The 27,884-nt window shown below is 43.4% G+C and overlaps 1 protein-coding gene across 1 annotated transcript in view; it reads left to right on the top strand.

The window, feature by feature from the left end:
- Nucleotides 1-27,884, top strand: part of KDM7A (lysine demethylase 7A) — a 1,445,788-nt gene that overhangs the window by 1,324,072 nt on the left and 93,832 nt on the right. Inside the window, exon 19 of the mRNA XM_044087282.1 lies at nucleotides 11,066-11,184. Coding sequence (XP_043943217.1) covers nucleotides 11,066-11,184 — 119 coding nt within the window. The remainder of the gene's footprint in view (nucleotides 1-11,065; nucleotides 11,185-27,884) is intronic.

The following is a 27,884-nucleotide window of genomic DNA, read 5'->3' as shown; positions in this document are numbered from 1 at the left end:
TCATTTGTATAAATGTATGATTGCCTATGTCATAAGTGATAAATTTAGTAAAAGTGTTTCTTGTTTAAACAAACAAAAAAAAACAGGTAGTGAGATCCTTAGAAAAGGATAGAGGTAAATTACATTAAAAATGGAATTTGTGGGAGCAATACATGCAGAAAATATTTTGTAGGAAGAATGAAGTTTAGGAGAAGGCAGAAATTGAACAAGTTATGTAATGTTGGTGTGATTTTATGATATATAACAGTGTATGCAATATGTAATATTTGTAAATGTGAACTTTTTAATATGGTTTGGTAGCTTTTGTATAAATGTAAGCTTGCCCATGTCACAAGTGATAATTGAATAAAGGTGTTTAAAAAACAAAAAGTAAAAAGTTGTGGAGCTCATGAATCTCTCTTATTATGCACACATTAGTTCTCATTGTAAAGTAAATATCTGACGAGATTTCTTTTTAGCATCACCTAAATGCATTGCAACTTCAGGGATGTTATATCTTTCGTTTTTTACGTACCGACTTGCCAGGCCTGACGCACAACCTTCAATGAAGGTACGTCCATTCACGCATGTCTCCACACAGAAGACGCTTTAGCTGAGAATCGAACAGGACAACGTCTTACTGTGAGGCGACAGTGATATTCTTAATTTAGGCATCACCTACTGATACTACAACTTCCTATCTAATTGGGTATGACTAGAGTAGATGTAGGCAAGGCCTGTTTCCCTTGCTTGGCTGAAAGGCATTTTAACTGTATTACCAAGTCATCTGTGCCATATTAAGGATATTTCACTGACCCTTAGGTGGTCTGAAAGCTGAAACCCTTGAGTAGTATGAAAAGTTATCCTAGAAATTAGTTGGCTGAGAACAGTTAGATCTTTGAATAGTGTGAAAATTAACCCAGTAATCACTAGCCACCCTTCCCTTGAAACAGATCCTACAATTGCCTAATGAAGTTAGCTGAGAGCATTGAGCTCTCTGGGTAAGAGGTTTGAGACTGTATTACATAAAAAGCAGTATTTTTGCCTGTTAATTAAATTTGAAAGGGTCAGTGCTGGATCTATCCAGGCTCCTTAGTACTTTTTGTAGGCCTGCAACATTTCCAGTGAGGCTCCGTTTTGACCTGAAATGTTCCTCTTACTCTCTTAAAAATACTAAAGCACTTGTTGCCCCAGAAGTCATTGACTTGGACTTATGGACAGTAGCTTACAGCCTTTAAGTCATTGGCATAGTTCAGTTAGTTCAGTGTCAGCTTCTTGATATCTGAAAATTAACTAGGACAGTTTTGTTTCCTATTTATTTATTTATTTAACTAGCTAACTGACCTGGGGCCCATTTTCAGTCACAATCCAGTTACATGGAGTAAAAAAAGATAGAACAAATGACAAAGGCTTAAGTGCAATACAGAATAAACACAGCAAGACTGTGGTGGTGGTGCTGCGGTAGCGTTGTCACCTCACAGTAAGACATTGTCCTGTTCGATTCTCAGCTAGAGCGTCTTCTGTGTGGAGACATGCGTGAATGGGCGTACCTTCGTTGAAGGTTATGCGTCAGGGCCGGCAACTCGGCACGTAAAAATGTACTGCCAATCATTAGTGAACCGGAGTTCCACTGTGGCGACCCCTAATCGGGAAAAGCCAAAAGACACAAAAGGGAGTCATTAAGTGCCATGTCACAATAAACTGCAGAGTGTAATATGATCTTCAGACTGCTTACCTCTCAACTGTATAGATTTTTACAGAATGTCAAGATTTCTGCCTCAAATTTTTGGTCCGTTTTTCATAAAATTGTGGTTTTCTGGCAAATTAGTGGCAAATCATTAAAGACTGAAGTTAGGAAATGACAGACATTTGAGTTTCAGACTTCATACCCTTCAGAAAATTTGTGCTAATATAAAACCTGTTATTCTATCAACTTTCTAAGTTTGTAAGAACAATATTTAAAAATTGTCCCTATTTTTTGGCCTTTGTCCCCCTTTTATGTTTTTGTCCAGATTTCTTTCTCTAAGAGGTTGAGAGGTATGCATTCAGATTGCTTTATAATGTTAGGATTAAGAAGTTGTATTCGGGAGAAAATAAAGAGGGAGAATTTAGTTACTGCTACAGTGCATCTGCATTTGGCTGTATAAAGTTTTAATCTGGTTACAGGCAGAAGGTAAGGTGAGGACAGCATAAAGGTTGATTGGCAGGATATTACATATGGATGAACCAAGTTAGGAGTAAGCTTTATCAGCACAGACTAGAGAGTTGATGGAGCAGCAATTACAAGATCGGAAGGTCTGACACATGTGGAATATTTCTTAATTGTAAATGGATTATGTAACACTTTACAGTTATCCAAGAAGAGAGCATTGTGTGTTATAGTGCTACTGAGTAAAGTAATTTGAAGGAGAATAATGAGACCAGTCAGCTTGGTTTATTGCATGACAGTGTGTTATAACTTTGTGCTTGCACCTGCAATAAAACAACATACAATTTAACAAAACTTGAAGATCAGATGTCTTTTCCATCTGTTTTCAAGCTGTAGGCTATCAGATTTGACTCCAGACTTTTTTTTGAGTCTGCAGTCCTCTAACCATAATACCCTAGAGTTAAGTTTGGTCACAGAATCAGTGTGTTTATGAATATTACACACACAGGTATATGTACTTTTGAAACCTTTCATGTCCAGGTCATTTAGGTATGAAGTACTAAATAAAATTTAGCAGAAATCATGAAGTAGAATAGTTGCATATACTTTGTGTTTTGAGGTACTTAAGAAGTATGGTTAAGTAATAGTATGAAGGAATTTTAGTAAAGTTGGAAAGAATTTGTAATAGCAGTGGGTATTGTAGTGCTATTGTTTAAGCAGGAGAAATAGAATTTAGATTGCTTGAGCAGGAAGGGCAATGGGCTTATAGCTGTTGAGTTAGTGATGTTTTTGGAAACGGTCCAAGAACACTTTTCCCTTGTGAGCAGGTGTATTTAATGCAGTTTGGATTTCTTTCATGGAACGCTGCCGTTCTATGCTAATGGGAGTCGCATTAACTAAAATTAGTATAAGCACTTCAGGATCTTGCTTACTGTGAGCCTTACGGAGTCTTCCATAACGGTAAACTGGCTCTGTCCACCATTTTTTTTTTCTTTATGTTTAAGGTCATGTCAGACATTGCCTTATGTCAAAATATCCGGTTCACCTTCATTTTTACTCTTATTTGAAGGATGCAGAAGAGTACACTATAAGCCCAAGAAGAGTTGTTTATTCATACTTCCAGAAAGTCTAAATATAGTTGCATGATATCGAGGGATAAAGCCATGAGTGTTGACTCAGGTGACTGATGATTGATTAGTCATCTGGATGCTGAACTGTGTATTCTGGGAGGGTGGGAGTGAGCAGCTGTTTCAACTTTATCCATCCTATGTGGAGGGAGACAGCCACATTTGCCACATTCACCACACTGGTGACTGCTTGTAGAGACTGGGAGAATGTCGGGATAGCAGTGTGTTAGATGCACTCAAAACAATGTCAGGCAAGACTTTTCTTTCTAAGCTGGGGTCACGCTGTTTGCGGAAAAAGATGTGCACCAAACTATCCCAGCAGTGTAATCTCTGCTTCAGTGTATCTATGCAGCACAGGAGGTGTGGATGTACTGGGGAGCTAAGATGACACCTCAAGAATTGGCTGATGATGGTTGACAAACAGAGAAGAAAATGTTCTAAAAATTAAGTGAAAAAAAAAATGCTAGAAAGTCTGACTTTATTTTTTTGGGAGGAAGGATAACAAATTGGCATGCCCCAGTGGGAAGCAGACAGTTTCTTGTTGGACAGTTAGTGGTGTGTTCCAGGAAAGATATGGACCATTTCTGTTTGGAAATGTAGCTGTTTGGTCCAGTGAAGAAGCATACCATTTCCTTTTGAGTATGTAGTTATGTACCCCAGTGAAGAAGCAGAACATTTCCTGTTGGGTAGGTAGATGTGTGCCTTTGTGAGGAGCCGGATCATTTGTAGTTGGATAAGTAACTCTGTGACCCATTGAGGAAACAGACTTAGTCCTGTTGTGTAGGCACTGATGTGTCCTACTGAGGAAGGAGGCAATTTCCAGCTGGATTGGTAGTCATGTACCTCAGTGAGGAAGCAGGCCGCTTCTGGTTCAATGTAAGACTCTGGTATTAACTCTGTCAAGGGTGCTGTCACTGCTTATTGTACTAGAGCAGCAGCAGCTGCCCCTACCTCCCATTTCCTTCTTTAGAGGAGTGTTTGTAGGTATCTGCAGTGGAGCTAGATAGTTGATTCTGCATGTATTTTAAAGCATTACAAGCTGAACTTGGACTCCAGTATTAAAAGTAGGTTTGGTACATTTTGTCTTGTGGATGTTATCTTGTATTCTCAATACAGTTTCTAGATATGAAGCCTGTTTTTCTACCCAAACAGCACACTGAAGATGGGAAGAGCAAAGTGTCAAAGTACAGTTATGTGAGGTGTACCCCCTAAGATTAGATGATTTAAGTGCCCTTGTTATCTTACTGGATTCTTGCCCTTGTGCTCGTTTTTTTCCCCATTAATATTAATTCCATAAAAGCTATTCCTCTTGCATTTTGTGAGAAAATGTAGTCTGCTTTTTTTGGGTAGCATGACAGTATGGTGGATTAGTGTTTAGTGCGAGTCAGGTCATAATAGCAGGTAGACTGTGATAATTGCATATTTGACACTTTTATCTTCCCTATGCATGATGTGATTCACTTGAATGGGATCTGTTGGTGTGACCTGACTTCATACACCATGACATTGTGGTGTTATAAGTGGGCAACTTACTTTTAATATGACTCTCTAACTGGGGAAGGTGAGAGAGACTGGCCTACCAGTTTTTAAATTAAGAGTTAACTCCATGTTTGGGATTGTTGCAAAGTTTTGGCCTTGTGGTGGAAATAAGGGAGCTTCTTTTTTACTGGCTCTATAAATTATTTCCCACAGTATCTGGATTGTGCTGTATATGCTATGTCTGCAGCCAGAGTGTGGGGGACCCTTCAGATGTCTTTCTATTCTCATGGTGCAGTATTCATAACAGTAGGGAGGTTGCTGCCTGCAGCGCCACCGTCCGACCAGTATATCAAAGTCTTTGTATCAGGAGAGTAAGTGTGATGTCCCTTACCAGGGCCATAAACCGACATTTGGTATAAAAATGACGTCTGCACGTACCCTCATCAGAATTTTTCTGCCGCAGTGAACGTCTGATTCCTGTTTGCCAGTTATGTAAGCAGATTGCATTTCTTCAGATGACTGGTTATGATTCCGTTCAAGACCAGACGACTGCTTCTTCAGCTGATTCAGATAAGTACCCTGTTGTGTTTTTTCCTTGATTTTGATTACAGTTTACAATTTGTCAGTTAGAAAGGGGAAGTGTGTTTGTGGGAGACAAATTCCTCACAAGGACACACACAAGAAGTACGTATTTTGCTTAGACAAGGCTCATGACCATACGTCCTGCCCCATTTGCAAATCTTTCGTCCCCAAAACTCTTGGCAGCCACCTTGGTGGCACTGAAATTGTATTTAGAGAATCATAGGCTGCGACGTTTAGCACTCTTTATGGAAGGAGAAGTAGGCCTGTCTTGATGAGCCGCCAAGGAAAAAGACCAAGAAAATTAGGCCGGAATCCCAAGCTGCGCCTCAGGCGTCCGAGCAGGTTCTTGAGGCGCTTGAAAGCCCAGAATCCTCTCATACATCAGTTTCTAAACCAGGCCTGGGAACTTTAATGGAAGCTGGGATGCCGGAAACCGCGTGTATGTCCGCTGAGGCTAGTCAGCCATCAGATCTTGATGGAGGAGAACCACGACTCATTCAGTCAGAAGGCCCTGCTCCTTCCCTTCCTAATAAACAGATGTCTAGCTCAGTGCTTTCTCCAGTGGTTACTCCTTTGAAGAGAAAACAAAAAACTAAGCACCCAGAACTTCAACCAGTTCCTGGTTGGGAAGTGTTCTCACAAAGTCTCTTTAAGGCATTCCAGGCCTTGCAGACACAACAACTATCCCCTGCTGTCTCACCTCAGCCCCCCTTACAGGTATCTGAGGAAGACTCCTTCTCCTCTGAGGAATCCTTTTCTCCTCTGAGGAATCCTTTTCTTATGAAACCCAATTAGACTCCCCCCAAGAATTTCAGCACCCCAGAGGAGGAGGATTCCTTTTTCTCCTGAGTCCCCAGGAGAAGAATTTACCTTTGGGGAGACTGTCTCCCTCCTGAGGGAACATTTTAAAAGACAGGCATCAGAGGTTTCTGACTCCAAGAAAAGGTACTTTGACCTTTTACAAATGGCGCAACCATCTCCATCTGCTGTCCCCCCTTATTACCTGCTTTCCAGAATGATTTTTGGCTGCTTTTCAGTGTCCTGACTCACAATCACTAGCCTCTAAACGCCCAGACTGTTTTTATAAGGTCCCCCAAGACACCTAGTTCCTCTTTAGAAATCCTCCAGCAGTCCCAGCTGTTATAGCTGCCTCTGCTGACAAAACTTCAAGACACTTACCTTCTGCTGCCCTTTACCCAACAGATAAAGACAGCAAATTCATGGACAGACTAGGGAAGAAGGTGTATACCTCTTCTGTTCTGACTATAAGGGCCCTCAACTATCAAACACATATGGCTAGGTATGTCCTAGACACCATATCCAAAGCCCCTACCCTCCTGTCCGAGGTGCCGAATTCTCCCATAAAAGCCGAAATCAACACTGTTTTCCACAGCATCCCAAGTGACTAGACACTCCATTAAGTGCAGTTATGATGCTGTGGAAGCTTCATCTAAATCAGCTGCGTCAGGATCTGTTCTAAGGCGATACTCCTGGCTAAGACTTCAGCCGCTCCCCTTGGATGTACAGACAAAATTACTTGACGCACCCTTGGACAATAAGGCCCTCTTTGGACAAGCTTCTGCTGAGCTCCTCAAATCCCTTCAAGAAAAGGGAAAGGAACTACAAAATCTCAAACATTTTGTGGGATCCCCTATTCCCAGATATCATAGGAACTGTCCACAGAAGCTTTCCTTTGTTAGAAGGCAGTCCTTTCACACAGCTCCTCAATCTAAGGGACGTAGGCAACCCAGAAAAATTCTAATCCCAGGTTTCCTACCAGCTCCTCCACTACATCCTTTCGGAGTCAGTCTAACCACTCTCAACCACCTCTACCGTGACTCACCTTCTTTGGACCCAAACATTCCCTTATCCCTTTGTCTCGCCCTCTCTCTGCCCTCCTGGTGGATAATCATAGCAGAACAATGGGTCCTCTCCATCATTCAGAGAGGATATTTCATGACTTGGTGGATGCTTCCACCTTTCCAAGGTATTCCCCAACCACCAAAAAAACAAACCCACCTATTTCCAACCATCATTCAACAACTCCTAGCTCAGGGTACCATAGAACAGGTACCAGACCTACAAAGAAACACAGGCTTTTACTCCAGGATGTTTCTTGTGCCAAGGAAAGACTGCCCTTGGATGCCAATCATAGACTTATCTTTCCTAAACCTCTTCCTCAAAGTTCCCTGCTTCAAAATTATTACCTTACCCCTGCTCTTACCACTCATACCCCCCAAGCATTCATGGTAGCCCTGGATTTGAAGGATTCCTATCCATCCAAATTACAGGAAATACTTCCACTTTGCTATAGGCTCTTGCCATTTTCAGTTCTCTGACTTACCCTTTGGTTTCTCCACTGCCCCTCGAGTATTCACAAAGTGCGTAGCCCCCTTCATTGCTCGCTGCAGGACTCAGGGTATACAGATATACCCATACCTAGATGACCTGCTCATCCTTCATCAAGACTACCAAGTTCTTCTACTTCACCTACAACAGGTGTTTTCCACCCTAACTCAGCTAGGGTTCACCATAAATCAATAAAAGTCTCACCTGACCCCCTCTCAGGACTTGGTTTTCTTGGGGTGCAGGATCAGAGCAGACAGTATGAAAGCCTTCATCCCAGACCAAAGGATCAAAGACCTTTGTGTATACTTCACACAGATCCTCACCCACTTCTTGACAGCTCTGGAATTCCTGAGAATGTTAGGCCACATGGCATCTCTGATACCCATGTTACCTCTGGAAAGACTCCACATGCACAAAATCCAGTGGGTCTTAAAAAAACCTATGGAGCCAACACTCCTAACCCATGGACTTACCCCTTCCCCTACTTCTGTGCCTAAAAAAGGAAATCCAGTGGTGGGTGTCAGCACTGCACCTCAACCTAGGAACCCACCTACAGGTTCCAGCCCCCCCAACAACAGGTCTCCACAGATGCGTCAGACCTGGGGTGGGGTGCAGTGCTCCTAAAAGAACAGAAACAATACTCCATACAAGGCAGATGGTCTACTCTAAGACAAAAGGACCATATCAATATCAAGGAAATGAGGGTATTGTTATTAGCTCTTCTAACTTTCAAATCAAATCTACTCTCCTACCAGAAACCCTAAAAGTAATCACAGACAATATGACTGTTATGTGGTACATCAACAAGCAAGAGGGGACAAGGTCCTACCCCCTATGCAGCCTGGCCTTCCAGATTTGGAACTTGGTATCCTCTCTCCAGGTCCACCTGGTAGCAGTATGTACTCCCTCAACAGAAAATGCTATGGCAGACAAGCTCAGCAGAACCTCGGCCCCCCTCTCACAAATGGATGCTTCAGAGAGATGTTTTCCTGGACCTGATACACAGGTGGGGTATTCCACAAGCAGATCTCTTTGCCTCCCCCCAGAACAAACAGATGCCCAGCTTCTGCACAAGAGTTCCACATCCACAAGCTTGGAAAGTGGACGCATTCTCCTTTTCTTGGGAGGGAATGTACTTTTACACCTTGCCTCCTTTCACACTAATTCAGAAAGTCCTTCTGAAAATTCAAAAGGACAAACCCAAAATCCTACTGGTAACCCCATTTTGGCCAATACAGTATTGGTTTCCCCTCCTCCACTTACTAGCCAAGGACAATCACCACAGGTTACTCCACCGACTAGACCTGCTCACACAGGACAGGGGATCCCTACTCCACCCACAGGTGAACAACCTGAAACTGACCTTATGGGGTGATAGGGTGCTAATCCCTTACAGACACCTATATTCAGAGGATGTACTCAGTGTTCTGCAGGAAGTCAGAAAAGCTAGTACCAGCAAAAACTGTGTATCAAAGTGGTGCAGATTCTTCAAGTGGTGTCAAAGGAAAAAAAACAGGACCCTTTTATTACTCCTATACCAATGGTCCTGTCCTGTTTGTGTGAGCTGCTCCACTCAGGACTACCTTACTGATCAGTCAAAGTCCACTTGTCTGCCATTTCAGCTTGTCTGCCCATATCACCTCCTCTGGCATCCAGACTGGAAGTCAAGCTTTTTCTGAAGGGAGTCCTTTATGTTGGACTCCCCCCAGGAGACCTATTCTCCCTCCTTGGGACCTGAATTATGTATTAGAAAAACTAACATTACCTCCTTTTGAACCGGCTCACTTAGTTTCCCTGAAACTGTGCACCCTGAAAACAGATCTGCTAGTGGCCCTTGGGTTTCAGAGATACAAACCCATATGACTACCTCTCCTTATCTTGTTTTCCACAAGGACAGAGTTGCTCTCAAGACCAACCCTTCCTTCATGCCCAGGGTAGTTAATGAACTTTTATTAAATCAAACCATTAACCTCCCAGTTTTCTACCCTCATCCATAAAACTCCTCAGGGAGGACTCTTCATTCCTTAGATCTACACAGGCAACTCGGGTACTACTTAGGCAAAACCAAACCCATTAGAAAATCTGAACAATTATTCATCTCCTTCCATCCCAGAGCCCTAGGGAAGGCAGTCTCCAAACGAACCATTTCCTCATGGATCTCTAAAGCTATTACCTTGTGCTACCCCCATCATGGAAAATCCTTGCAGGGTCATGCTAAACCTCACTCTACCAGGTCATGCTAAACCTCACACTACCAGGTCAGCTGCCTCCTCTACCACCTTTTTCAAAGGTATTGACTTCACCTACATTCTGGAAGCATCCACTTGGACCACGGTCCATACCTTCACCAAGCACTACAAGCTGGACATGACCTCCATAGCAAGAGCAGGTTTTGCCAGTTCAATTCTCCAAGGCCTGGTTGACCACAGAAACCACTCCTCCACCCAGGTTCATACCTAAAGCTCTGGTACTCTCCCTACTGTTACGAGTACTGCAACATGAGAATAGAAGGACATAGAATAGTTGTGTAAGAACTTACCATAACCTTAGATGTCCTTCTCTTCCATGTTGCAGTATTCAGTCCCACCCACCTACCCCCTGTATCTTTCCTAGCTATCATGCCATGGCCTACCTGTGGGGACATACTCTTCTCTTTCTCAGTCTCCACTCTCAACACAGCCAACCTACTGCCCTGGCCTACATGTAAGTCTAAGGGTCTCCAAGTAGGGACCCCCCTTTAACCCAGAGGAGCACTACGGTAAGCGGCAAAACATTCTGATGAAGGTACATGCAGACATCACTTTTATACCCAACGTCTGTTTATGGCCCTGGTAAGGGACATCACACATACCCTCCTGATAAAAAGACTTTGGTATACTGGTCGAACGGTGGCACTGCAGGCAGCAACCTCCCTACTGTTATGAATACTGCAACATGGAAGAGAAGGACATCTAATGTTATGGTAAGTTCTTACACAGCTATTCTTTATCTCCTGTTGTAGTGGCATCACAGACCTCTCCACTTTATCAGCTGTCCACTAAGTTATTATGTCACTTTCTAAGTCACATGAAATATTTTCCTTTTTCTAAATTTCTGGTTGAATTTTTTTTGCTATACACTTCTGTTTGATGATTCTGGATTATTCTCAAGTATTTGAGGTGTTTTGAGGGCTTATGGGAATGTCTGGGCAGGAACAAATGGGCCATAGGGCTTTCACTTAACCCAGGAATGCCCACTTCCCGTCCTACTGGAATGAATGGGACAGTTGGATGAAGATAGAGGAGCTACTGGACAAAGTCCTGAGAGGAATGGGAGGAAAATAAATATTCTGAGATACTTTATCTTATGCAGTGTCATACAGATAATTTTAGTGCCACTATTGATTTTGCTTTCTTTCTAGAGTGTCACACTGAAAGGGAAATAGTGGATGAAGAACAGGAGCAAAGCATCTCTTCGTGGATTCGATTCCAGAATGATTTAACACCTCAGGTGGGAGTTCATTTTTCTGTCATCTCATCAGTAGTTTTGGAAAGGTTTGTTTAAAAAAAAAAAAAATTATGTACAGTACATGTTGGCATACAACCAGCAACTGTGTGTGTGGGTGTGCGCGTGCATGCGAATGTGCCCTTGTGCATCCTATTTGGCTGTTCTCTCTGTTACTGTTAGAGGTGAGTTATGGATCCCTCAGCCATTTTTATGCTCTATAACATTTAACCAGTAATTTAGCTCCAGAACCTTCAAACTTTCTGGAGAAATGTGACATGCCTTTTGAGCAGTGTGTGTCTGTGTGTGTGTGTGTCTGTGTCTGTGTCTGTGTGTGTGTGTGTGTGTGTGTGTGTGTGTGTGTGTGTGTGTGTGTGTGTGTGTGTGTAGAGGAGGTGGACAGAATTGCAGTGGTATCCAAGCAGTAAAAAGGAGCAGCGGTGTATCAAAATATAAGGGAAAGTCTTATAAAAGCAGAAAGAGAATGCACACCAACAGAAAAGTCTTAAGCAGAAAGAGAAGGTATACCAACCGAAAAGTGTTAAACACAGGATTATATACTGGAAGCATAAGCACAGTTCAGAGCAGAGTAGAGAAGTAAGACATTAAATTACTAGGAGAATGAAAGTTTGGTGATTGCAGACTTGCTCATTAGTAATTTTTTACATTGTGTAATATTGAGGAATTTTCTTGTTAAAGTTTTATGGGTAGGTTTATCGTCTCCACCAACAGGTTTTTTTTCTAGAAGTTCATCTGCCCAGGAGTAGGTATACATCAGTGATGTTGACACTGTTATGTTTCTCATTGACTGCATAAGTAAACTTGGACCCCATACTCCCACCCATTCTGTTGCTGTAACTGTAAATGTTCTTCGTGTTTCACTTATCTGCTTGCAGGTAGCCCTCAGTTGGCCTGATTAGCAAAGTCTTGGGTCCTGCGTCTGTTGCTGTCCCTTCTTCCATAACGTCAGGTCGTCAGGGGTATAAAACATGCAGCCGATGCCATTACATCAGTCTTTCTTGTCGTGCAGTGCCCGAAGCAGAAGCAGTTCGCAAGTGCCGGTCGGCCAACTCCTGAAATTTTCGTTTTCGAGTTTCAGAACCAAAGTCTTCAACTTAAAGCTAAGTACCCCATTGGGGAAACTTTTTCTTGCTCCTTACCAATGTCAGTAAAAGTTAATAATTGCATTACTTGTGGAAAGCAAATACCTCGTAAAGATTTTAATTCGTACTGTATTCCTTGCCTAGGCCCTGACCACGACGTACCTTGCTGTCGGTTTTGTGCTTTATTTAATCAGCGCATTATCCGTCGTCGGTATATTTTCGCCTCTAAATATTTTGGTTCTCGGTTTAATTATCCAGAAATGTCGTCGGTTAGCCATCCGACTCCCGGGATTTCGACAAAACGCAAAGATAAAGACAGAGACAGGCCACCGAAGTCCAAAACTGCAGACAACGCTTCTAAGCCAGTCACCAGTTCACCGGTACTCAGTGAGGCATTTTTGCAGCCCCTGATACCCGCTACATCTGATTCGAAGGCCTCTATTGAGACCCATTCGGAGTCCGGAATGCCACGAGATGCTTCAACTATGGAACCCACAGATGTTTCTACCTTGGATGGGTCTGGAGCCCCTGTGCAGGCACCGGCTTCTGAGGGTGTATTCAGGCCTACGGACTTGCATATTAAACCGACGCCTCCTTCTTTACTTAGGCCTAAATCTCAATCCTTGCCTAAAAAAACGACACCTAGGCCACATGCTCAGGCCTGTATGCCTAAAAAACAAATGATAAGAATGGCTGAAGATCTAATAACTGTAATCAGGGGTAGCCACCCCCCCCCCCCTTCTAAGAGGCCTAGGACTGAAGGTGGTTATGAATCTTCCGATCAGGATTCTGTTTTTTCTGATTCTTGTGATGATCTGGATTTGCCCTTATCTACTTATGAAGATTCTGATGCAGAGGACTCCATTCCCTCTGCTTCCCCTCCTGAGGATTTTTCTTTTGGGGAAACCTTACATATACTCTAAGGAAGCATTTCCACTGGGAAAGCCAGGATTTTTCTGATTCAAAAAAGAGGCTTAGGGATCTCCTTCTCTTACCTCAGCATAGGCCTTAAGGTATTCCTCCTGTACTAGACATTGTTGATGATGCTTTTTTGGAATCTAGTTTGGCCCCTGATTCCCTGCCTCCTGCTCCCAGAAAACCTGACAAGGTACTGCAGGGTCCCTGAGTCCCACAAGTTCCTTTTTAAAAATCCTATTGCAGATCTAGAGACTAAGGCTTCTACTGCTAAAAGTCCTACCCCTTCTGATGGAGACTCCAGGGCGCTGGTTAGATGGGCTAAGAAGGTTTACGCTTCTGCAACCTTGTCCATTAGGGCTTTAAACTACCAGTTTCATATGTTAAAGTATCAGCAACATGTTATTGGATTGCTTAAACAGAAAATGATGTTGGTTCCTGACTGTGTGGAAAATAAAGAATTACAGGATTTAATGCATTCTGCTGAACAAGTTGGAAAACATACTTTGCAATGTGGTTTTGATTCATTAGAGGCCTCTTGCAGGGCTGCTGTTACTGGGTCTGTGCTCAGAAGGTATGCTTGGCTTAAGGAGCAATCTTTCTGTTCATGTTAAAGCTAAATTGTTGGATGCTCCTTTAAATCAGGACCGCCTGTTTGGCAACAAGGCTGAGGAAGTTCTTAAAAAGATGGAAGATAAAGCTAAATCTGTGCAAACTGTTAAAGATTTTTTACAAGTTCAGCCTCCTAGATTTAGTAGGCACTGGCCCTCTAAGAATTGGTCCTTTCCAGCCCCTTCCAGGTCTTCTCAAGCCAAACCCAGACGCAGCAAAAACCCCAGGTTTCAGTCCCAGGGGACACACAGAAGTAAGCAGTGGGGGGCCTCCACTTCCAAATCTGCTAATAAGACTCCCCCCTATAGTAAACTGTCTCAATGACTTCCTTTTAAAATTTTCAAGCACTTATCAACTGACTGTCCCTTTGGGGGGAAATATTGCTCTTCATGCAAAGAGTTGGGAACTCATTACCCAGGACAAATGGATTTTAAATATAGTGTCCCAGGGACACAGAGTTCACTTCCACACATTGCCAACACCAAGCGGGTGGCCGGACCTACCCCCAAATCAGTGGGCAGAGGCCCAAAAACAAGTACTTTCTCTCTTAAGCATGGGGGCTATTCAGCTGGTACCAGAAGAGGAAAACAGACAAGGTTTCTACTCGAGACTTTTCCTGGTACCCAGAAAAGACAATTCATGGCGTCCTATCCTGGACCTGTCTACTCTAAACACCTTTTTGGAGATTCCAAAATTCAAGATGCTGACTCTTCACCAATTACTTCCTATGCTAGGCAAAGATGCCTGGTTGGCAATACTAGATTTAAAAGAAGCATACCTGCACATCCCCGTCAGGGAATCTTGCAGAAGATATCTATTCTTCAAAGCAGGCTTACACGCACTATCAGTTCTCTGCATTGCTCTTTGGCTTATCTACTGCGTCCAGGGTATTCACAAAGTGCCTAGCTCCAGTTATTGCATTTTGCAGGCAAAGAAATATTCAAATATACCCATACCTGGACGATTGTCTAATTCAGGCAAAAAGCCAGGACATACTTTTGAATCATCTGGCTTTTGTACAAAGGGTTCTAACTTGTCTGGGGTGCACCATAAACAAAAAAAAAAAAATCACACCTGGTACCCTGTCAACAAATTATATTCCTGGGAGCAGAGCAAGCTTGAATACAACTTCCCAGATGGTTTACCTCACGCCAGAGAAATAAATTCATTTGACAACCTACTTCAAATAAGTGGCCACAAAAACCCTGCTATCTGCAAGACAAATACTGCAAGCCTTGGGGTTCATGGCCTCCTGCATTCTTTTAATTCCATATGCAAGACTGCATATGAGAAAACTACAGTGGTATCTAAAAAGTCTATGGTGTCAACATTCTCAAGACCTAGAAACAATGATTCCTATCATACCTTGCCTACGCCTAGAGTTCCTTTGGTGGGCAGAGGCCTGCCACTAAAACAAGGGACTACCTTTCACACCACTCCCTGCTGCTCAAATCCTAACAACAGACGCGTCAGACTATGCATGGGGGGCTCACCTGGCAGAGAAGTGCATTCAGGGCAAATGGAACCCAAGTCAAATGCACCTGCATATCAATCAAAAAGAAATGTTAGCTGTACAGAATGCTCTGACACCCTTCAAGGACCACATTCTTCCAGGACAACTAATGGTAAAGACAGACAACACCACTGTTATGTGGTACATAAACAAGCAGGGGGTACACATTCTTACCCCCTCTGCAGACTAGCCATGGCATTGTGGAACACAGCCTTGAGCTACCAAGTGCACCTACAAGCTCAATTCCTGCCAGGAAAATTAAATACACTGGCAGACGGACTAAGTGGAAACCTCATGGACCTACACGAGTGGAAACTGGAACCAAGGATTTTCAACATGTTGACAAGCAAATTGGGGACCCCAGATAAAGACCTGTTTGCCTCTTCCCCAGAACTACCAATTGGACAAATTTCGCACAAGGACTCTCCACAAACAAGCCTGGAAAGTGGATGCTCTATCCTTCAGCTGGAAAAACCTATCAGTCTATGCCTTCCCCCCTCTGCCTCTGCTCTCCAAAGTACTACTAAAAATCAAACAGGACAAACCAAGGATGATTTTGATTGCTCCAGACTGGCCGCACCAACACTGGTACCCCCTACTGTGCAGTGTGTCACGCTTATCTCCATGGCACCTTCCTCAGACTCCTTTCCTGCTGTCTCAGCAGGAGAACCATATTCTGTACTCTCGGCTTCTAACACTGAACCTTGCAGCCTGGCTAATTACTTAATCTCTCCTTTACCATCCCTCAGCAAACCTGTGATACATGTCATTTTCAAGGGAAGGAGGCCTAGTACTAGAAAATCTTATGCTGAAAAATGGAAAAGATTCTGTGCCTGGAACCAATCTAAAGGGATGAGCACAGCAGCACCCAATTTCCCTCAGATTTTACAATACTTAACTGAGATGCTTCACAAGTACTGTCTTTTTCCTCCATTAAAATCCATGCCTCAGCCATTTCAGCTCATTATAACACAGAACCTCCCATCTTCTCTCATCCACTGCTCAAGCAGTTCCTCAGAGGGGCCAAAAATATGAGACCACCCAGGAGAGCTCCAACCTCAGCCTGGGACCTTAACTTAGCCTTGGAGAAACTCACTCTACCTCCTTTCGAGCCAGCTGCTACTGCAGACTTAAAATTTCTTTCTTGGAAAACAGCTTTCTTTTTAGCAATCACTTCAGCTAAAAGGGTATCAGAATTACAGGCCCTTATGGCAGTGGAGCCTTTCATCATCTTTCATGTGGACAGGGTGTCCCTCTGAACCAATCCATCCTTCATGCCCAAGGTGGTATCCAGTGTGGCACTTAATCAGTTCATTCATTTGCCAACCTTCTTTCCCAAGCCACAGAATAAAGGGGAATGGATACTGCATTCCTTAGATGTGCACAGACAATTTAGATTCTACCTGGACAGGACTAAATCTCAAAGGAAATCTGAACAACTGATGGTGGCATTTGCTGCAGGGGCAGAGGGGAAGGCTATTTCAAAGCAAACCATTTCTAAATGGATAAGCCATTGCATTCATTTCTGCTATAAGCACCATGGAAAACCTATCCGCCAGGGGATCAGATCTCACTCCACCAGGGCTGCATCTACCTCTACAGCCTTTCTCAGAGGCGTCCTTACTAGGGACATCCTAGAAGCTGCTACCTGGAGTTCTGTACATACTTTCACCAAGCATTATCATGTGCCAATTTTCTCTAAATCCAGAGCTGGTTTTGCCACTGCAGTCTTGCTGGTCCTTATAGTTGGCCCTAATGCTATCTAAATTCCTCCTCCCAACCATAGCTTTGGGAATCTACCCAAATGTAATGACTGCAACAGTGAAACATGAAGAACATAGTACAGTTGTGTACACTTAGCATAGATGTAGATGTTTGAGTGTATTCACTGTTGTAGTCCTGGTTACCCTCCCTCCAGCCCCCAACTTCTTTTGGCTATACCTCTGCTTTCCCTTACTATGCTTAAAAGCCTTTTTGGTGTATTTGCTTTTTTGTTGGAGGTATATCTTTGTACTTTTATATTTAATTGCTTCCCATTAGGGGGGCACCTGACATCTGAGGCAAGAAAAACTGATGTAATGACGTCGGCTACATGTTTTATACCCCTGACTACCTGATGTCATGGAAGAAGGGACAGCAACCGACGCAGGACCTAAGACTTTGTTAATCAGGCCGACTGAGGGCAACCTGCAAGCAGATAACCCAAATGTAATGACTGCAACAGTGAATACACTCTAACATCTACATTTATGGTAAGTGTACACAACTGTACTTTCTTCATCAATAAATTACTATATTCACACACCTTATCATTGTTTTGGTATCTGAAGACTATGCAAGTCTTAAGAATGGTGTAATGTGGCTCTTTGTGGGATGGGTGGGAGGATATGTCTTTCGACACTTAAATGGTAGGGTCTAAGTTCTGACACCTTGGACTTTTGACAGACATGCTAATCCTTTTATAGGTAGATGCCCTTCTATTCATACGCTGCAGTGTTCATCACAAAAGGGAGCCCGCCTCCAGCTGACTCGTACATTTGGCCAGTATCCAGAACCCTTCGTGCTACTGCGAGGTACGTGCTATGCTGCAACATATTACATGTACGTCGGTCATAAAGAGACGTTGGGTATAAAGTGGACATCAACATGCACCTACCTCAGAACTTTTCTGCCACCTGTCCGATTGCCTGCTCCAGACATTTGCTCGCCAGATTTGTTGTGTTCGAGTTTCAGATAAGTCCCAGTTGGGTTTTTTTCAAAGACTCCCGCGTGTTTTGTCTCTTTTGCTTAGGTCCAGACCAAGTGCACTATTTGTAACTCCTGTGTCCCTAAGACCATCAGGAGTCGGTTAGCTTCCCTTAATTTATGTTTAGAAAACCAGCAACTCGTACATCTAGCATGTGAAATGGATGGGACATCAGGCCATTCGGATGAGCCTCTGTTGAAGAAGGCCAAAAAATTCACAGCCTGAACCTTCAGCTGCACCCTCTCTTCCGGTCGTTGCTCCCGAGGCTGGTGTAGGCCTGGAGACTGTGCTGGAGGTAGTGGATGTACCTTCGTTTTGTACCACAATGGAGGCCCCGAAGAAGTCCACTGGCACATCTGCGATGGAAGGGCAGGCATCCAATCAGGGCAACAAAGGGGAACCCAGGCTCGTTATATCAGAGGGCCCTCATGGCGTCACACAGATCACGCTACATGAAGATGTTATTTTGGATATCGTCGAATGTAGACCGACATCCAGTCTGTCCACATATTTAAGCCCCTTCTTTTCCTCTGCAGCCCTTCTCTCCTACCACATCTTTTAAAAGTACATCTGTGGACACTTCCTCAGAGGAGAATTCTTCAGGAGAGGAGTCTCTAGCCTACTCCACTCAGTTGGCCTCTCCCTTAGGGTATACCTCCCCAGAGGAGGAATCTAATGGTAAAGATTCCCCTGGTGAGGATATATAATTTTGAGAGATTATTCTTGAGATGAAAGAATTTTTTAAGCAGGACTGCTCCCAGGTCTCGGAGATTCAGAAGAGGTGTTATGAGTTCTTGCAGATGGATTCCCCTTCTCTTTCTGCTATCCTCCAGTTCTGCTTGCCTTTCTGGATGTTTTCTCTGCTGCCTCCAAATGTCCAGGCTCTCAGCCTTCTTCCCCCAAGCATCTTGACAGGTTCTATAAAGTTCCTGAGGACCCCATATTCTTGTTCAAGGCTCCCGCTGCTGATCCAGCTACCATTTATGTTTCCATGGATAAGGTTTTAAAACTTCTACCATCCACTTCCTTGCTACCCCTCTGATAAGGAAATTAAGGTCATGGAAAGGCTGGACAAGAAGGTCTATACTTCAGCTACCTTGGTCTTCCATTCAGTAAACTGTCAGACCCACATGGCAAAGTACTCTCTGGTCTTCTGGCAGATGCAGTGAAAACTTTGGCAGACATTCCAGTTTCCCCAGCAAAATGAAAATTAGCAACTTTCCTTAATTCTACTGTGCAAGTGACAAGGCACTCCATCAAGTGCAGTTGTGATGCTGCTGATACCTCTGCTAGAGCAGCTGCCTCTGGGTCTGTTCTGAAAAGATATTCTTGGCTTAGGCTACATCCTTTGCCTGAAGATTTCAAGGCAAAATTGCTGGTTGCACCTTTGGATAACAAAGCCTTATTTTAGAGTTCATCAGCAGAGCTCTTTAAGCCTCTTCGGGAGAAAGGAAAGGACTTACAAGATCTTAAACATCTTCTTGTCTTCCCAGTCCCACTGTTCCAAAGAGATTATCCAGTAAAAACTGCTTTCATTAGGAAACATTCTCTGTCCTCTTATTCATCTAAGAGTAAGAAGGGACCTAGAAAACCAGCTTTTTCCAAGTCTGCTTCCTCTACTCTTGCCTCTAAACAGACCTTTCAGTTTCAGCCCAAGCCAGGTAGTCTGATTACCAGGCCCCAGGGCCATCCATCCCCTTGTCCCATCGCCTTAGTCCATCCTTTGCTGTTTGGAATCTGATTACTTGGGACTCTTGGGTTCTGTCCATTATCAATATTATCTCCACTGGCAAAGATCGTGGAGAAATGCATTCATAATCAGCTGTTAAACTACCTAATAGAAAACAACTTACTAGCCAACTGCCAACACGGTTTTAGACCATTTCATAGCACCACCTCTGCTCTCTTATCTTTCACTGACTATATTAATAATAATCGCAACAACGACACTCTATCCTCAGCCCTCTTCATTGATCTTTTGAAAGCCTTCGATATGGTTAACCACCACTTACTCATTAATATACTCAAAAACCTGTCTCTAGACACACTGGCTATTCAATGGTTCCAATCATACTTAGACAACAGACAGCAAGCTGTCCTATGAGAGAACAACTTATCCTCCCACCTCCCAATTGCCCGTGGTGTCCCTCAAGGCTCCATATTAGGCCCTCTCCTATTCTCTATTTTTATAAATGACCTATATTCTGTTATACCTCAAGCTACTTCTTTCCAATACGTGGATGATTCCATGTTAATATGCTCTGCCACCTCACCATCTGACCTACAGTCCCTAACCCAAAATGCATTTAACACAGTCGAGAAATGGCTTCTACATTGATGCCTCATCCTGAATCCAAAAAAAACAAAACTGCTATTTACTCCCACCTGTAGGGCCTCCCCACTTAATTTTACTGTGACATCAAGCAATGGTACTACTATTATCTCCTGATTCTACTACTAAACTTCTTGGGGTTCTAATTGACAACAACCTTACCTTTGATTCCCATATTAATAGTACTATAAAAACAGTCAACAAAAAATTAGGATCCCTATACAAGGATTAAACCCTTTTTGACTCCACTAGCCAGGACCACCATTGCCCGTACCCACTTAATCTCTACCCTTCTCTATGCCTCGCCTATATATATGAAACTATGTAAAAATAACCTCAACAAGCTAGCAATCTCCTACAGTAATATTGCCAGATTTGCAACTGGGTCTGCCTTCATTGCCCATCATTCTGATAATCTTCAACAGCTAGGATAGCTGGAACTGCCAAATATAATACTATTTAACCAGTTAATTGTTGCCCACAAGATCCTTTACCAACCTACTAAGTCACCAATGCTTACTAACCTAATCACCCCCTGTAACAACCTCAAGACCCTATGCTCATCAAATAAACTACTTGGACAAATAGGTAAAGCTAACAGTTTGGCTGGTGGCTCCTTGTTCGCTAATACTGTGGGCAAAACCTGGAACTCCCTCCCAAAAGACCTAACCACCATTACCTCTACAACATTATTTAAAAGCAATTTGAAGCCATACCTTAAATCACAGTGGCTATGCCCTTGTTCTAACCCTGACTAACTTACCTCAGTTTTCTCAGGGTACTAATCACCATACCTGTATAAACTAGTTACTTTTCTGTTAACTGCTAAGAGAGTGTATAAGCTAACTACTTTTCTGTTAACTACAAAGAGAGTATTCTCTTGTATTTAAATTTTATTAGCTAAATATTTGAATGGCTAACCATAGCTGAAATGTACCGTGATTCTGTTTACAGAAGTGCAACAAAATGTAATGAATGGGATGATTATCTGTAAATTTAGCTGCATTTGTAAATGTCACATATTGTAAATTATAGTGGTTTTTGTTGGAGCTTTTCTCCCCGGGCCTCCACTGAAAATGGACACATATCCAGTTGGACTAGCCCGGTCAATAAATGTAAAATAAAATAAATAAAATCAAAACAGGATATTTTATGGTTTGGGGAAAAATTCCCCTCATTCAGTGGAATTCCACCACCCCACAAAGACCAGTTGAGTTTCTTTCCTGAGGTCATTATGGACCTGATTTCTCAGGGGACTGTCAAAGAAGTTCTATCTTCGCAACAAGGGAAGGGGTTTTACTCTAGGATGTTTCAGGTCACCGGATGGCCCCTGTAGACCCATCAGGAACCTTTGCCATTTAAACACCTTTTTCAAAGTCTCTTATTTCCGTATGTTGACTCTACCTTCCATCCTACCCCTACTTCTTCCTCAGGGGTTCATGGCTTCTCTGGATATAAAAGATGCCTTCCTTCATATTCCCATCCACCCAAGGATCAAGAAGTTTAACGTTTTTCTGTGGCTTCCTGGCATTTTCAGATGTTCTTCATCTCACATTGCTGCAGTCCTTACTTATGGGTAGTCCGCTGTCCTCGGTCGGCCCGAATACCAAAGTATTAGGCTGACGTCGGTCATGGGCGCTTAGATCTGACATCAGAGCGTCAGGGTATAAAGGCGCATGACCGACGTCATATCCTCAGTCTTTTTTGCCGCATGGTCCGATGCAGAAGCAGCGTTGCAAGTGCCGTTCGGCGTTCTGAAATTTTTCGTTTTCGGAGTTTCAGACCGATACCAAGTTGGGCTAAGTACCCCGTTGGGGAATATTTTTGTTTTTTCTTGCCTCAGTTACTTACTGGATGTCAGAAAAAGTGAATAATTGTACTTCTTGTGGGAAACAGATACCGCATAGGGATTACCACTCGCTTTGTATTCCTTGTTTGGGACGAGCACGACGTAGTCGGGTGTCGGTTTTGTGCTAGGTTTAATAAGCGCACTATAAAACGGAGGTTAGATTGCGCTAGGTTAGTCTTTGGCAAGAGGTGTAATTATAATATGCCGTCGGATGTTCCGACGCCTGCTTCTGCTAAGAAGCGCAAAGACAAATCTTTAAAGCCTAGGCAGGATGATTCGTCCGTTCGGACGCCGGACCTTTAGATGCTACAGCTGAACAGGTGGATCCGGCTGAAGTTTCTGTTGAGTCCCAGGGGGAAACTTTGATTTTACAGGATGTGGCCTCTCAGGAGGCAGGTCAGGCTGAAGGGGCCTCTCAGGTTACTATTCTCCCTTCTATGCCTAAGGTGGTTAGGCCTTCTGCTACTGTTTCTAAGGCTCCTTCTAAGGGCAGGTCTGTCTTGCCTTCCTCTGGTGTCAGTTCTGGTTCTTCAGGGTCTGTGCCTAAAAAGCACATACTTAAAATGGCAGAGGATTTGATTACTTTAATTAGAGGTTCTATTCCCCCTCCTGATAAAAGGCCCAGGATGGAGCCAGAGTTGGAAAGTTTGGAGCAGGCCTCAGATGATTCAGAGTCTTCTGCTGAAGACATTCAAGATTTCCCTCCTTATTCTGATTCTGATGCAGAGGATTCCACTCCTTCTGCTTCTCCTCCAGAGGATTTTTCATTTTCAGAAACTCTGCATTCCATGAGGGAGCATTTTCAGTGGGAGGGACAGGATTACTCTGATTCACGGAAGAGACTTAGGGAGTTCTTGTTTTACCACAGCATAGACCCTTAGCTATACCTCCGGTTTTGGATGTTGTTTCAGATGTTTTTTCGAAGCTTCCCTTAATCCAGATTCTGTGCCTCCTGCCCCAGTTAAACCGGACAGGTATTACAGGGTGCCTGAGGCTCATAAATATCTGTATAAGAGTCCTAGGGCAGACCCAGAAACTATTAGTCAGGGGCCTAAGGGTGTTAGAGCCTCTGTTGTTAAGAATCCGGTTCCTCTGGATAAGGAAGCTAGAGCTTTGGATAGATGGGGTAAGAAGGTGTATACCTCTTCTACTTTAGCAATGAGAGCTTTGAACTGCCAGTTTCATATGTTGAAGTATCAGAATTTCCTCCTTTCTCAGCTAAGGTCTAAAGTGGATGCTTTGGCAGAGGGCATAGAGTGTAAAGAATTGCAAGATTTAGTGCATGTTTCTGAACAGGTGGGTAAGCACTCTTTGCAATGTGGTTTTGATGCTTTACAGGCTTCTTCTAGGGTGGCTGCCACTGGTTCAGTTATTCGTAGGCACGCCTGGCTTAAGGATCAGAATTTGTCTGAGCTTGTTAAGTCTAGAATTCTGGATGCCCCTTTACAGTCTGAAGTTTTGTTTGGTCCTCCTGTGGAGTCAGTCTTAAAGAAAATGGAAGACAAGGCTAAGTCTATGCAGACTGTTAAAGATTTTTTGCAGGTTCAACCTCCAAAGTTTAGTAGAAATTGGCCTACTAAGGGGTGGACGTACCCTTCTTCTGATTCTCAGTCTAGGGGTAGATCTAGGCGTGGTAGGGGCAGAGCTCAGAGTACTTTAAGGCCGAGACAATGGAGTTCGCCTGCTCAATCTGCTGGTGAGGGCAGGGGCCAGTCCTTTCGTAAACAGGCCCAATGACCTACATTTTCAGCTGCCAGATTCTTCTTGCCTGGCAGCTCCTTTGGGAGGAAAGTTGGCTCTTTTCAAGCAAAATTGGCATTTAGTCACCCAGGACAAATGGGTATTGGACATTATAAACCGAGGTTACAAGTTCTATTTCCATACCATGCCTCCTTTCAAAGGCATGCCAGACGTCCCTCCTCGGCAAAGGATAGAGGCTCGCAGACAAATTTCTTTACTTCTTCAAATAGGAGCTATACAGCCAGTTCCTCTGTCAGAAGTGGGCCTAGGATTTTATTCTCGCCTGTTTCTAGTTCCAAAGAAAGGGAACACGTGGAGACCAATTTTGGATTTATCTATCCTCAACACTTACCTGGACATTCCAAAGTTCAAGATGCTGACTTTACAACAACTTTTACCTCTGTTGGGAAAAGATCACTGGATGGTTACTCTGGACCTCAAAGAGGCTTACCTTCATGTTCCTATCAGGCCCAGTTGCAGGAGGTACCTGCGTTGGCTGGAAATTTACATTATCAGTTCTCTGCATTGCCCTTTGGCTTATCTACTGCCCAGAGTGTTCACAAAGGTTCTGGCTCCAGTGATAGCATTTTTCAGACTAAGAGGAATACAGATTTATCCTTATTTGGACGATTGCCTGATTATTGCACAAGAAAAGGACGAACTTCTTCATCATCTACAGTATGTGATGGCAGTGTTAAGATGCCTGGGGTATTCTGTGAACGAAACAAAGTCCAGTCTAGTACCCTCTCAGGACATGTGCTTTCTGGGTGTGAGACTGAATACAGCTTCCCAGATGGCCTTTTGACCCCGGACAAACAAAGAAGCCTTTCTCTTTATTTCCATCAAATGTCTCTACGGTCCAGGCTGACTGCAAGGACAGTCCTTCAAGCCTTGGGGTTCATGGCATCTTGTATTCTGGTGCTTCCCAATGCCAAATTGCATATGAGGAAGCTTCAATGGTATCTCAAAATGTATGGACACAGCACTGCCAAGATCTAGACACTGTCATTCAGATAATACCTTGCATTCGGAAGGAGTTTTTGTGGTGGGCTCAGGAATGTCACCTAAACAAGGGACTCTCTGTGACCCGGCCAGAGGCGAGTCAGATTCTAACGACAGATGCCTCGGACAAGGCTTGGGGAGCACACCTCAATGGAAAATGGGTGCAAAACACGTGGCCTGTCAAACTCCAACATTTGCATATCAACTTGAAGGAAATGTTAGCAGTCCAGTTTGCATTGATGGCTTTCAAAGATTTACTTCACCCAGGGCAGGTGTTGATTCAAACAGACAACACTACTGTCATGTGGTACATCAACAAGCAGGGGACCCCATTCTTACCCTCTTTGCAGGCAAGCAATGATTCTGTGGGAAACTGCTCTCAATCTACACCTCAGTCTTCAGGCAAGGTTTCTACCAGGAGCACAGAACTCCTTAGCAGATGTATTGAGCAGACAAATAGTGGATCCTCACGAGTGGAAATTGGATCCTCATGTATTTCAACAGTTGACAGTGTTATGGGGAACTCCAGACATAGATCTGTTCGCTTCTCCACTAAATTACCAGTTGCCAAAGTTTTGCACAAAAATGTTTCATCACACAGCTTGGAAGGTGGACGCTCTATCATTCAGTTGGAACAATCTGCATTATGCCTTTCCACCTCTGCCTCTTCTTCCCAAGGTACTCTTGAAGGCCAGACAAGACAAGCCAACCATGATTTTGATAGCACCGGATTGGCCTCGACAACACTGGTACCCACTACTGAGGAGCTTAGTACGAGAGCCTCCATGACCTCTGCCTTTGATTCCGCACCTTTTGTCACAAGAGGACAGTCACTTCCTCAATGTCAAGATTCAGTCTCTACATCTAACAGCCTGGCATATTCTGTTTTAGACTCTGGAGGGTCTCAGCTTCCACAACAAGTTTTGAATGTTATTTTGGAGGCCAGGAGGCCTAGTACCAGGAAAGTTTACGCTGATAAATGGAGGAGATTTTTTATTTGGAGCAAACGAAAGGACTTTGATGTCTCCAAACCTGATTTAAGTGTTGCTCTTCAATATCTTACTGAGTTATTGGACAAGGGTTTGTCTTTCTCCTCAATAAAGGTCCATGCTGCAGCCATTTCTGCTCACTATGATTGTGACCCTCCTTTATTCTCTCATCCTTGGTTTAAGCAATTTCTTAGGGGGCAAAGAATATAAGACCCCCGTAGAGCTCCTACTCCTGCTTGGGATCTCAATTTTGTGTTGGAAAAACTTACTCTACAACCTTTTGAGCCTGCAGCTACTGCCGAGTTAAAGTATTTGTCATGGAAAACTGCTTTTTGTTGGCCATTACCTCTGCAAGAAGGGTTTCTGAATTACAGGCCCTCATGGCAGTGGAGCCTTTCCTGATTTTTCATAAGGATAGGGTATCTTTGCGTACTAATCCATCCTTTATGCCTAAGGTGGTTTCTAGTGTGGCCTTAAATCAAACTATTCATTTGCCTACTTTTTATGCAAACCCCCAAAATAAAGGGAGAAAATTTTGCATATTTTGGATATTCACAGGCAGTTGCGTTATTATTTGAGCAGAACCAAGGAGTTCAGACAGTCTCAGCAATTGTTTGTTTCTTTTGCTTTGGGTTCTGAGGGTAAACCTGTTTCAAAACAAACTATTTCTAAATGGATTGGGTTTTGTATTTCTTTCTGTTATTCCCATCATGGTAAGGAGATTCCTGCTGGAATCAGGCCTCATTCCACTAGGGCTACTGCTACTTCTACGGCCTTTCTAAGGGGGTAGCTACAAAGACATTTTGGAGGCAGCTACTTGGAGTTCAGTGCATACCTTTTCTAAACATTACCACCTTCCTCTTTATTCTAAGTCTAGGGCTGGATTTGCCACTGCAATTTTACAGGGCATTTTAGCGGCCCCTAATGCTTTATGATTTTTACCATCCTCCCTTTCCCGTTGCTTTGGGATTCTACCCATAAGTAAGGACTGCAGCAATGTGAGATGAAGAACATAGTACAGTTTTGTACCTACCATAAATGTAGATGTTCAAGATCCACATTGCTGCAGTCCAATACCCTCCCTCCTTCCCCACTGTAGTTAGACTTGGTGTTATGCTTTAGGTGATGGTTGTTGTTGGGCATGTTTTTGGGAGGTATTCTGTTTTTGGCTGTGGCCTTTCTGGTTTGGCCTTCTGACATCTGGGGCAAGAAAAGACTGAGGATATGACGTCGGTCATGCGCCTTTATACCCTGACGCTCTGATGTCAGATCTAAGCGCCCATGACCGACGTCAGCCTAATACTTTGGTATTCGGGCCGACCGAGGACAGCGGACTACCCATAAGTAAGGACTGCAGCAATGTGGATCTTCGAACATCTACATTTATGGTAGGTACAAAACTGTACTTTTTGTGCTTTGCTGTTTGGTCTCTCTACAGCACCAAGGGTCTGCAGAACACAGGGAATTCAAAATTTTCCCTTTCCTTGGTGATCTTCTGATTCAAGCTCAGTCCTATATGAGTCAGCTTCTTCGAGAAAACCTCTCCTTTACTATTGCCCTACTACAGAGTCTAGGGTTCACTATAAATTTCCAGAAGTCTTCCTTCATCCCTTCACAGGGTCACATTTTCCTGGATGCAGGATACAAACAGACAAAATGCTAACCTGTCTTCCAGGGGAGAAAGTTTTGTTCCTGACTTCCTTCTTTCAGACCTTTCTTTCCCTCCAGTCCTTGGCAGCCAGGGATTTTCTTCATCTATTAGGGTACATGGCATCCACTGTCTCCATGATACCCTTCACAAGATTACAGATGAGGAAGTTGCAGTGATACCGAAGAACAGTGTGGATGCAACACTTACACCCCTTAGAGTTTTTGTTTCCACTCCTGCCCTGTTTACCTGGAGGATCCACCATTACAGTTTCCAACAGAAACCCA

This window comes from Protopterus annectens, chromosome 11.part0 (assembly GCF_019279795.1).
Source record: "Protopterus annectens isolate FY-2018-M chromosome 11.part0, PAN1.0, whole genome shotgun sequence".
NCBI classification, from domain to species: domain Eukaryota; kingdom Metazoa; phylum Chordata; order Ceratodontiformes; family Protopteridae; genus Protopterus; species Protopterus annectens.
The sequence above is the reverse complement of the archived record's forward strand: the minus strand, read 5'-3'. Positions and strand labels throughout refer to the sequence as shown.